At 51.1% G+C, this 10,290-nt stretch overlaps 1 protein-coding gene across 1 annotated transcript in view; it reads left to right on the top strand.

Moving 5' to 3' along the window:
* The first annotated feature begins 1,415 nt into the window (after window positions 1-1,415).
* The window catches only part of LOC109512616 (neuroblast differentiation-associated protein AHNAK), an 18,291-nt gene continuing 9,416 nt past the window's right edge, over window positions 1,416-10,290 (top strand). Inside the window, exons 1-6 of the mRNA XM_019864485.1 lie at window positions 1,416-1,681; window positions 4,102-4,144; window positions 4,225-4,348; window positions 4,630-4,799; window positions 4,879-9,720; window positions 10,161-10,167. Coding sequence (XP_019720044.1) covers window positions 4,142-4,144; window positions 4,225-4,348; window positions 4,630-4,799; window positions 4,879-9,720; window positions 10,161-10,167 — 5,146 coding nt within the window. The 5' untranslated portion in view covers window positions 1,416-1,681; window positions 4,102-4,141. The remainder of the gene's footprint in view (window positions 1,682-4,101; window positions 4,145-4,224; window positions 4,349-4,629; window positions 4,800-4,878; window positions 9,721-10,160; window positions 10,168-10,290) is intronic.

The following is a 10,290-nucleotide window of genomic DNA, read 5'->3' as shown; positions in this document are numbered from 1 at the left end:
GGCGGGCCGTCCTTTCTTCCGGGAAAAGGAAATCTTGACTCGCGTCGAGCTTTTCGCTCGAAGGCCTTTGAAAGGCGACGCTATTTTGGTTGTCGATCATTTTCAAGTCTCGCTGCCGCACCCGCACCCGCGCTGCGAGAAACACTCAAAAGGTAAGCAGAGCTGCGGTGTTTTGTGAATTCAAGTGCCGACCCATTCAAAGCTTTGCGAGCGAGCACTCGTGTGGTTAAATTCTCCCATCTCTGCAATGGCGCCACAAAAAAAAAGTCACAGTTAGAACCCCCCCCCCCCAAAAAAAATCAATATCTTATCACCGAGTGACCCTTACTTTGTTGCAACGCCCTCGTTTTGTGACACTTGTAGTTTATGTTTTCGTGACGATGTGAAGAGTTTGACTTATTTTTACGTGTTTGGATTAAAAAAAAAAAAAAAATCACGTTGGAAGACAAACTTGTTCTTGGGCACACACGACGGACGACATGTTGTGTCGTGCGATCAAGTCGTGTGCAAAGTCAACTCTTTTTGTGTGCGTTTCACTTGGAAATTCAGCTCCAGAGGCCCCCCCCCCCCTGGTGTGACTGAGCAACCTGAAATTTGGCAGGCAAATCCTATCATGAGGAGACCCACCAAAAAAAAAAAAAAAAGGCTGAAATGCTTTGCAATTCCACTTTGGAGTGAACCACTTCTATGTCATGTTGCCCAAAAAAAAAAATGCGACCCAGAAGCCAGCGTGACTGAACAACCTGAAATTTGACAAGGCAGGCCCATCACGAGGAGAGCAACCAAAAATAGGCCCCGCCCAAATATGACCCGAGAAGTCCACCATTTTGCTGGGGAGGACTTTGCCACTTGACAAACATTTCAATAAGAGTTCCTCTGAAGATTGATGCGGAGTTGCACCCAATTTCAACGCCATTCCGGTTTTGCTCATGACGCGCGCGCGGCGCGGCGGCGGCCAAGTTTGACGACTCCGCACAAAAGCAAAAGTCTCCCAAAATATCCCGTCTCGCGCCCACCATGCGTGCGGCTTCAAGTCTTGCTCGCCTTGCCGCCGCCGCCGCTCGCGCGACATTTCCGCGCCGACTTACATAAGCCGTCGCGTGCATCTCGCACGCGCCATTGCGCTGACTCACCGTCAACGCCCGCAATTAACATCCGCCGGGGTGTGGCCCTTTCTTACACACGCACAAATGCGCGCCATATCCACAGATGAGAAATACACGCACACCCTAAACCAGATGACTTGTCCCATAGACACGCACGCAACGACTGAATGTACACGACACCTTGACGCCCGAATGCACCGCAGACAGAAACGCGCACACACAAGGCGCGCGCACGCGCGCGAACGCGCACACGACAAACGTCACGTGTCGTCAGACGTATTCGCACGCAAAGAATCACACACGTGGTGTGTACGTGCGTCCCCCTTGTCACCTCGCTCACCTGAAGGGGCGTGTCTTATTCACGCGCGTGTTTGAGGGGCGTGGCCCGTTCGACGCGGGTGTAACCCGTTTGTCAGCTTTCAGGCGCTCATGTGGTCCACCTGTTCCACGCCGCCGCCGCCCGCCCGCATTCCTGCTCGGACGCGCGCGCGCGCGCACGCACACACACACGGAAAGACGGACGGACGGACCGACGGACGGATTCCAGCGCACGCACGCCGATGGTGGTGCGTCAGGTCAGTTGCGATTTTGTTGCCGCGTTCCGGCAAAGGACGTCCCGGCCGGGTGTTTGTGTTGCCGTCGCGGAGGTTGTTGTTGTGTTGCACTTTTGCGCCGCCGAGCGAATTTGCGCGTGCGCCGATCACCCCGTCGAGTGAGAGAAGCTGCAAAGAAAAAAGAGTCCGACTCGGTGCGGCCACTTTTCCAACCTGCGCGGAATGCAACGGCCGACCGCTTTGTTTGCGCCCCCCCCCCCCAAAAAAAGGGATCACGCTGGGACCAGGTCCCAGATTGAGCGTGTCGTCATGTTTTGATTTCCTGCCGGCCAGATTGAGGAACGTGCGAACATTTGGGGATGTTCGCTCACACTTTTTCTGCTTTGTTTTGGAAAGTTTTTTTTTTTGTGCGAGTACAGTAATCCCTCGTTTATCACGGTGAATGGGGGGACCGAAACCACCCGCGATAAACGAAAATCCGTGAAGTAGCGACCCCCCCCCCCCGACCCGCTCCCCCGTATAGGTACATGTACATGTGTATGAGTATAAAAAAAATATTTCTATGGTCTCCATGCATGTAGAAGTCAATTTCGTAGTCATCAATGGTTGGAGGTACCAGGGGGTGAAGCTGGTAAATTTGCAAACTTAAATGTTATTGTTATTATTTTGTTATGAATATGTTTGAAAAAAAAAAAAATCCGCGACTTGCACCGAAGCCGTTGATAAACGAAACGTGAAATAACGAGGGATCGCTGTACTCTATTCTCGAGTGGTCACCGTTAACCAATAAATACCATTGGTACTTTTGATACCTAACATTTGGCCCCCCCCCCCCCCCCCAAAAAAAAAAAAAAAAAAAACAATGATGGTCGATGTACATCGGCACATCCGATACTTGCCCATACCTTGTGAAAATGAAAGAAAAAGTGATTTCGCAGCAAACAGAACCCAACAGCAACCCAAATGGTGATCTGTTGCTTTACATTCTCATGTTTTAGTTGGCGAAGTTAGACGCCAATACATGGCGAGAAAAAAAAAAACTGAGAGTGGAAATGGAAAAAAAAAAAAAAGTGCAATAGCTCATTATTGAAGACGTTTTGGCAAACAAAAGCGTTTCTCACTCAATCGAGCAGCCGCGCTTCGCAAGTGACTTTTGCGAGTTGTGTTGCGTTTGGGAGGTCTGGGCTCAAGTTGGAGTGGGCGGCGGGCGCCGTCTCGCTCCTTTTGTCCTTTTTTTTTTTTCTCCTGGCCCCCTGGGAACCAAGGCAGGGCATCCCCTTTGCAACTCGTCGCTCCTTTCCCCCTTTTTTCATTTTCGCAGCCGCTCCGGCCGAGCCTCGCGTTTCCACCCGCGCGCGCATTTGGCGCGGACGCGAGCGCTCCAAAGCTGGACGCCGTGGAGAAGAACTTTTTTTTTCCCACCGCAAGGCGTGTTCTTTCATCTCGGCGCGGCGCATTGCGGGCATACTTGAGCGCCGATTTCAAAATGACGAAACTCTACATGGCTCCGGCGGGGGGGGGGAAACGCCCCAAAACATCGCCGCGCTCCCTCCCGATAAACTCGTTTTTCCTCGCTGACGCTCCGCCGCGCATTCCTGCCGCTGGCCGACCTTCCCACGTGGGCCGACGGGCGCAAACCAGCTCACTTGTTCTCACACACACATGCACGCACAAAGTCAGCCATTCACTTTGGAATTCTTTTTCATGGTGACGGAATGACTTTGTTTTGTTTTTTGTTTTTTTTTTTCCGGGGCTATTTTTCATCATGGTCGAAAACCCACCAATTTGGAATGAAAATGTTGAGATTTGGTGGTGGTGGTGGTGTGTGTGTGTGGGGGGGGGGGGGGGGGGGGGGGGGTCTTCACCCCCCCCTCCCACCAAGCCCCAAGAACACACTTGGTAGCGCCACCACAAAGAGAGAAAAAAAAAATTGCCCCAACGCCATTTTGACCAATCGGCACCAAATTGGACGGAAATGTCTGTCCTAAGAGGGCCCACCAAAAAAAGTCCCAGGCAGCCAAAATTGAAGAGGCTTTGGAGAAAAATTCCTTCAGTCGTGTCGCCTGGGAAGTTTGCAAAAAAAAAAAAAAAAAACAGCCCGGATCCCGTTTCCGTGCGTGAAATTGAACAGGAGCCGCTTTTGACGACATTTCCCCGAGTCGTACCTCTGGGAAAGTTAAAAAAAAAAAATCCGGTGGACACGTGACTCCTAACGCGTGCAAGAAAAATTCCAGAAAAAAAAAAAAAGACACGGTCCCAAACTTTGAAAACGGGGCTCGTACGTTGCCGCCGAAGGAATTTTTTCTTTTTTTTTTCTTTTGTCACCAAAATGTTTTTGAACATCAAAAAACTCAACAAAAATCAAAGCAAATCCGGATTGGCTTTAGCACACTGACTGCGGATTTTTTTTTTTTTTTTTTTTTTTTCCTCCTGTCCCACAGGTTCATTCGTCACAGTGAGACACGACACCCGTGACGACCAATGGTAACAAACAGTCCCGAGTCAAAGAGTCCATCTGAACTGCTTGCGATTGACAAGCCCCTCCCACACTTCCCCCCCCCCAGGCCGCTATGTCCAGTAGGCGCAGACTCACCGACGCCCTGACGTTGGAGCGATCCGAGCGGGGAGCCTTGGTCATTGCCAACATCGACGACGACGTGGATGGAGCTAATCAAAAGCTGAGGGAAGGTTCGAAAACGCCGTCCTTCTCGTTTAGCGTCCAATCGGAAGCGCTCGCCCACAATCCAAACACATTTTTTGCAGCCGCGTTGAGAAAATATTGCTCGCGAACGGAAACCCAAAAATTCACCCGACAGTCGGGTCGTGAATGAGCAGACCCTCACAAAAAGTCTCCAGATGCTATTTGGAAAATTCTGCCCCTGAACCGGATTCACTGAGCAGCGTGAGCAAAAAATGTTGTTTTTGCAACACTCCGACCCGCCCCACCGGTGTCCGTTTGCGTTCCTCAGGGGACGAAGTGGTTGGCGCCACCATCAAGTTCGACCAACTGAGCAAAGAGGAGGTGATGGGGGTCCTGAAGCTGATGGAGCCGTACGATGACAGAATCCAAGTGCTCACCAGGAACAACATGAGCAAGAGCACGGGGAACCTGGATCAGTTGGCCGTCAGTCCTGAAATGGTAAAAGTCGCCACTTGGACTAGCGCCCCGCGGACCGCCGATGTCGTCACGCCACACTTTTTTGTCTGTTTGTTCTCAGATGCTGCGCGATTCTTACAGCAAGCTCTACAACGCCAAAATCAAGCGCTTCATGCGGAAGGACTCGCCCGATGGCGAGAACCCGAGGGACTTTGTGCAGACGCTGCCTCACGCCGCCAGACGCAAGACCAAGCGAGACTCGGACTTGCCTCGCCTGGGGGTGGACTTTGGACGCCTGAGCCCCACCGCGCTCGTCCGGCGTTTCAGCGCCGGCTCGGAGACCGGTCGCGCCGCCTACGCGTCGGGAGCATTTGCACAGGGGGCCAACCTGAACCTCCCGCCTCTGGGCGTGGGCCAGGTGAAAGCCGGCAGACGGGTTCAGGTGCCGCAGCAGCTGAACAATGGCGGTCGGGCGCAAGCTGGACTCGTGTCTGGAATTTATGACAATGGAGATGATGTGGACGCCGCGATGGCCCTCAGAGGCACTGACGGGAGGTTCCGAACGTACCGCCTCTCTCACGGCGATGCGGAATTTGATGTGGACGGTTATGACATGTCACCGACTATGCATCTGGCCGGACCATCGTCTCGATTAAATGCGCCCCGGTTTGATCTGGATGGTCGGAGTGCCCGATCGGGTCTTCGGGGGTCCACGTTAGATGTGGACGGCCCCTCGGGTGACTTTGACGTCAAAGCTTCTGGGATCAGAGGGGATTTCACCGCGCCAAATCTTCACCTGCAGGGGGTCACTGCGCCAATCCCAGCGGTTCGCTCCAAAGTGCCCCCCGGAAAGTACAAAGCGCCCAAGTTCTCCATGCCAAAGTTTGGCTTACCAACTGTTGAGGTTCCAGACTTTGATGGGGATCTGCCTGGCATGGACATTTCGAGTCCGGATGTCAGTCTTTCAAAGCCAAACATCAGAGGTCTGAATACCACCGACTGGAGTCTGAAAAGTCCAAAGATAGAAGGCGCCTTTGATGGTCCTGACTTGGACCTCAAAGGTGCTGGCTTAGAGATGGATGCTCCAAAAATGCCCAAATTTAGCCGCCCTAACCTCAAAGGACCTGAGCTCGACGGACACTTGGATGGTCTGGACATGGACATCGATGCACCCAAATTCAAACTCGGCGGTCCCAGCGCTGATTTCGGGATACCTGATTATGATCTTGATGGCCCTAACCTAGACCTCAGATCTCCCGACTTGGACATCAGTGGTGCAGATCTCCGAGGTGGAGTCGGTGCACCTGATCTGGAAATGCCCAGACTCGGTCTCAAGGGCCCCAAACTTGACCTCAAAAGCCCAAATTTGGACATGCCATCAGGTAAACTGAACATGCCCGATCTGAATGGCCCCGACGTGAACCTGAAAGCTCCCAAGTTCAAAGGTGGTCTTGATGGCCCCGACTGGGACGCAGACCTTAAAGCTCCCAAGTTAGATTTGAACCTACCAAATGCCAAAGTAAACTTGCCCAAAACCAAGATTCCCAAATTTGGCCGTCCAAGCCTGCAAGGTCCCGCCGTTGATGCGGACTTGGATGGTCTGGACATGGACATCAAGGCACCCAAATTAAAACTCAAAGGTCCCAAAGCTGACTTGGGGATGCCCATGTATCATGTCGTTGGCCCAAACCCAGACCTCAAGTCTCCTGAGCTGGACCTCCACGGTGGGTTAAATGCACCAGATCTTAAGATGCCTAAGCTCGGTCTCAAGTCCCCCACACTGGACTTCAAAGGCCCAAATTTGGATCTGCCAGATATTCATGCCCCAGACATGAATGTGAAAGCTCCCAAGTTAAAAGGTGGAATCCATGGCCCTGACGTGGACTTGCCCAAAGCGGACCTGACAACGCCCAAGTTAGATATGAAAACTCCGGACATTAACATTGGCTCACCAAAGACCAAATTTAAGTTTCCAAAACTGAAGATGCCAAAATTCAAGCGTCCAAGCCTTAAAGGTCCTGACCTCGATGCCGACGTTGATGGTCTGGACATGGACGCCAATGCACCCACGTTAAAACTCAAAGGTCCCAAAGCTGACTTGGGGATGCCAAAAGTTGATATTGATGGAAAGTTCAAAAAGCCAAACTTGAACATGCCAGATTTTGATCTGGATGGTCCCGACCTAGACCTTAAGACTCCTAACCTGGACCTCAGCGGTCCGAAACTCCACGGTGGAATAAATGCACCGGATCTGAAAATGCCTACGCTTGATCTTAAGACCCCCACACTGGACGTCAAAAGCCCAAACTTGGATTTGCCTGATCTTCATGGTCCAGACCTCAACCTGAAAGCTCCAAAGATAAAAGGTGGCCTGAATGGCCCAGGCTGGGACTTGCCTAATGCAGATATTAAAGGTGGCAAGTTAGATCTGAAAACTCCTGACATCAATATGGGTTCACCAAAGGCAAAATTGAAGAAGCCCAAATTAAAGATGCCAAAATTCAAGCGGCCCAGCCTAAAAGGTCCTGACCTCGATGCTGACGTCGATGGTCTGGACATGGACATCAACGCACCCGCGTTAAAACTCAAAGGTCCCAACGCTGACTTAGGGATGCCAAAAGTTGACATTGATGGAAAGTTCAAAAAGCCAAACTTGAACATGCCAGATTTGGACCTCGATGGTCCCGACCTAGGCCTTAAGTCTCCTAACCTGGACCTCAGCGGTCCGAAACTCCACGGTGGAATAAATGCACCGGATCTGAAAATGCCTACGCTTGATCTTAAGACCCCCACACTGGACGTCAAAAGCCCAAACTTGGATTTGCCTGATCTTCATGGTCCAGACCTCAACCTGAAAGCTCCAAAGATAAAAGGTGGCCTGAATGGCCCCGACTGGGACTTGCCTAATGCAGATCTTAAAGGTGGAAAATTAGATCTGAAAACCCCTGACATCAATATGGGTTCACCAAAGGCAAAATTGAAGAAGCCCAAATTAAAGATGCCTAAATTCCATCGTCCGAGCCTAAAAGGTCCTGACCTCGATGCAGACATCGATGGTCTGGACATGAACGCCAACGCGCCCACGTTAAAACTCAAAGGTCCCAACGCTGACTTAGGGATGCCAAAAGTTGACATTGATGGAAAGTTCAAAAAGCCAAACTTGAACATGCCAGATTTGGACCTCGATGGTCCAAAGATAGATGGTCCCAACCTGGATCTTAACTCCCCCAACCTGGACCTCAGCGGTCCTAATCTCCGCGGTGGGATAAACGCCCCCGATCTGAAAATGCCAAAATTTGATTTCAAAAGTCCCAGACTAGACCTCAAAGGGCCACATTTGGACTTGCCAGATCTGGATGGTCCAGATTTTAATCTGAAAGCTCCAAAGATAAAAGGTGGCTTTGACGGCCCAGATTTGGATTTACCCAACGCGGACCTTAAAGCTCCAAAGTTAGATGTAAAAACTCCAGACATCAACATTGGATCCCCGAAAACTAAATTTAAGTTTCGCAAGCTGAGGATACCCAAATTGAGGCGTCCGAGCCTTAAAGGTCCAGACCTGGATGTCGATCTTGATGCTCCGGATCTGGACATCAACGCTCCCACGGTCAACCTCAAAGGTTCTAAACCGAATTTGGATCTAGACATTGGTGGGAAACTCAAGAAGCCAAACTTGAATATGCCAAAGCTGGACGTGAAGAGCCCCAAACTCGACCTCAAGGCGCCAAAGATGGACCTCAGTGCTCCAGACTTGGACGTCAAGACTCCAGACTTAAACCTGAAAGCACCAAAACTCAAAGGCGGACTCGACGTCAACAGTCCCGATATCAACATGGGCTCACCCAAAGCAAAAATGAAAATGCCCAGAGTCAAACTTCCCAAAGTCAATCTGCCAACCCTGAACGGACCAGACATCGATGGTCCAGATTTTGATATCGGTGCGCCAGACGTGGATTTCGGAAGACCGTCGGGCAAATACAGGAAGCCGCATTTGAAGGTGCCGGATGTGGAGTTGTCCGGACCCAACGTCAAATCCCCCAAATATCACGGCAAGCTCAAAGGACCCAACGCCGAAGTAAATGTCAGAGCGCCAAAAGTCAAAGGATCTTGGGACACCCCGAAAGCAGGCGTGCCAAACATGGACCTCAAAGCCCCGACGATGGACTGGAACACCTCAGACATAAAATACAGGAAGCCTCAGATGAAGGTGTCCGCAGGGTATGACACGGACCTGAATGGCGGGGCGCAGGGTCCAGACCTCCGTTTTCCCGACGTGAGAGGTCCAAACTTGAAGCCAACCATGCCGTATTTAGACACGGATGCCATCGACCTCGACGGACCAGATGTGAGTGTGTCAGGACCCAACGCCAAGCTCAGAACTCCCGATCTGGAGGTGGACGGCTCGACGCTCAAATTCAGGAAGTCATTGCACGGCGGCTCCGGCGTGCCGCTGCCCGGGCTCGACTTGGACCAGGACTTGACTCATTCTCGCTTTGAGGGAAGGTCCGTGGCCTCGCTGGACGCCGACTTGGGCCGCTACGTGGATTTCACACGTTCGGACCTCAACATTGACGACTTCACCGGGAAGTACCACATCCCCAGAAGCAGAGGGTCCGACCTGGACCTCCAGCTGCCCTCGACCTCCAGGGATGTGACTGGTCAGCTGAGGGGCCCCCGACTCAGCGGCACCCCGCTGAACGCGGACGCCATCTTGTATCTGAGCCATGCCGAGAAGGCCGCTCACACTTTAAACGACGGCCGCTGGTCATATTCCCAGAAAAGAGCTCCCGATACGTCGGACGGATACTTGGTGACCGTTTTCCCCAGGCAGGGAGAAAGCGAGAATGAGCCAAAGCAAAAACACGGCACGCTGGGGGGCCTTAACTTTGTCTCCGGCGATGTCAACCTGGAAGTTCCCGATCAAGACGAGCTCAAAGGCTCCACGTTCCTGTTCTCCAACCTCGTTTAATCTTAACTGTTCATGCGCAACGAGGAACAAAACCAAACAAAACAAAAAAACTCAACCAAATGTTACACTGCAGGCTACTTTTGCATTCTAGTTGGGTTTTGGCACTGTGCAATACGACTTGTTTGCTGTATAAAGAAAGATTTTTTTTTTTTCTGTTTTCCTCATATTCTGCTGACATCTTCCCCCCTCCCCCCCCTCTGAATTTACTTCTGCACCCTGCTTGTACTTACACATACAGTCTATGTCATGTACCTAAACACTGACTCAGTTGAAGTATTTAAATGGCACTGAATGGAAAAGAAAAACAATGTTTCTCTTTTTCGATGATCAGTGGTGTGTGTGTGTGTGTGTATGTGTGTATAAAACACGTATATTTATCAATGTTGTAGTTGTAAATGTGATGTGGCTCATTAAAATGACGTGGAAATATGCAGTTTCAAGGTACTTTCCCTTCCTTCTCTGCTACTGTATAAAGAATGATCAAATGAAAACATACACGCTGGTGTCCAATAAAAAGTACACCTCAAAATGTGATTTTTTTTTTTGCCACAGATTTTGCAGCTA

This window comes from Hippocampus comes, unplaced genomic scaffold (genome assembly GCF_001891065.2).
Source record: "Hippocampus comes isolate QL1 unplaced genomic scaffold, H_comes_QL1_v1.1 scaffold371, whole genome shotgun sequence".
NCBI classification, from domain to species: Eukaryota; Metazoa; Chordata; class Actinopteri; order Syngnathiformes; family Syngnathidae; genus Hippocampus; species Hippocampus comes.
The sequence above is the reverse complement of the archived record's forward strand: the minus strand, read 5'-3'. Positions and strand labels throughout refer to the sequence as shown.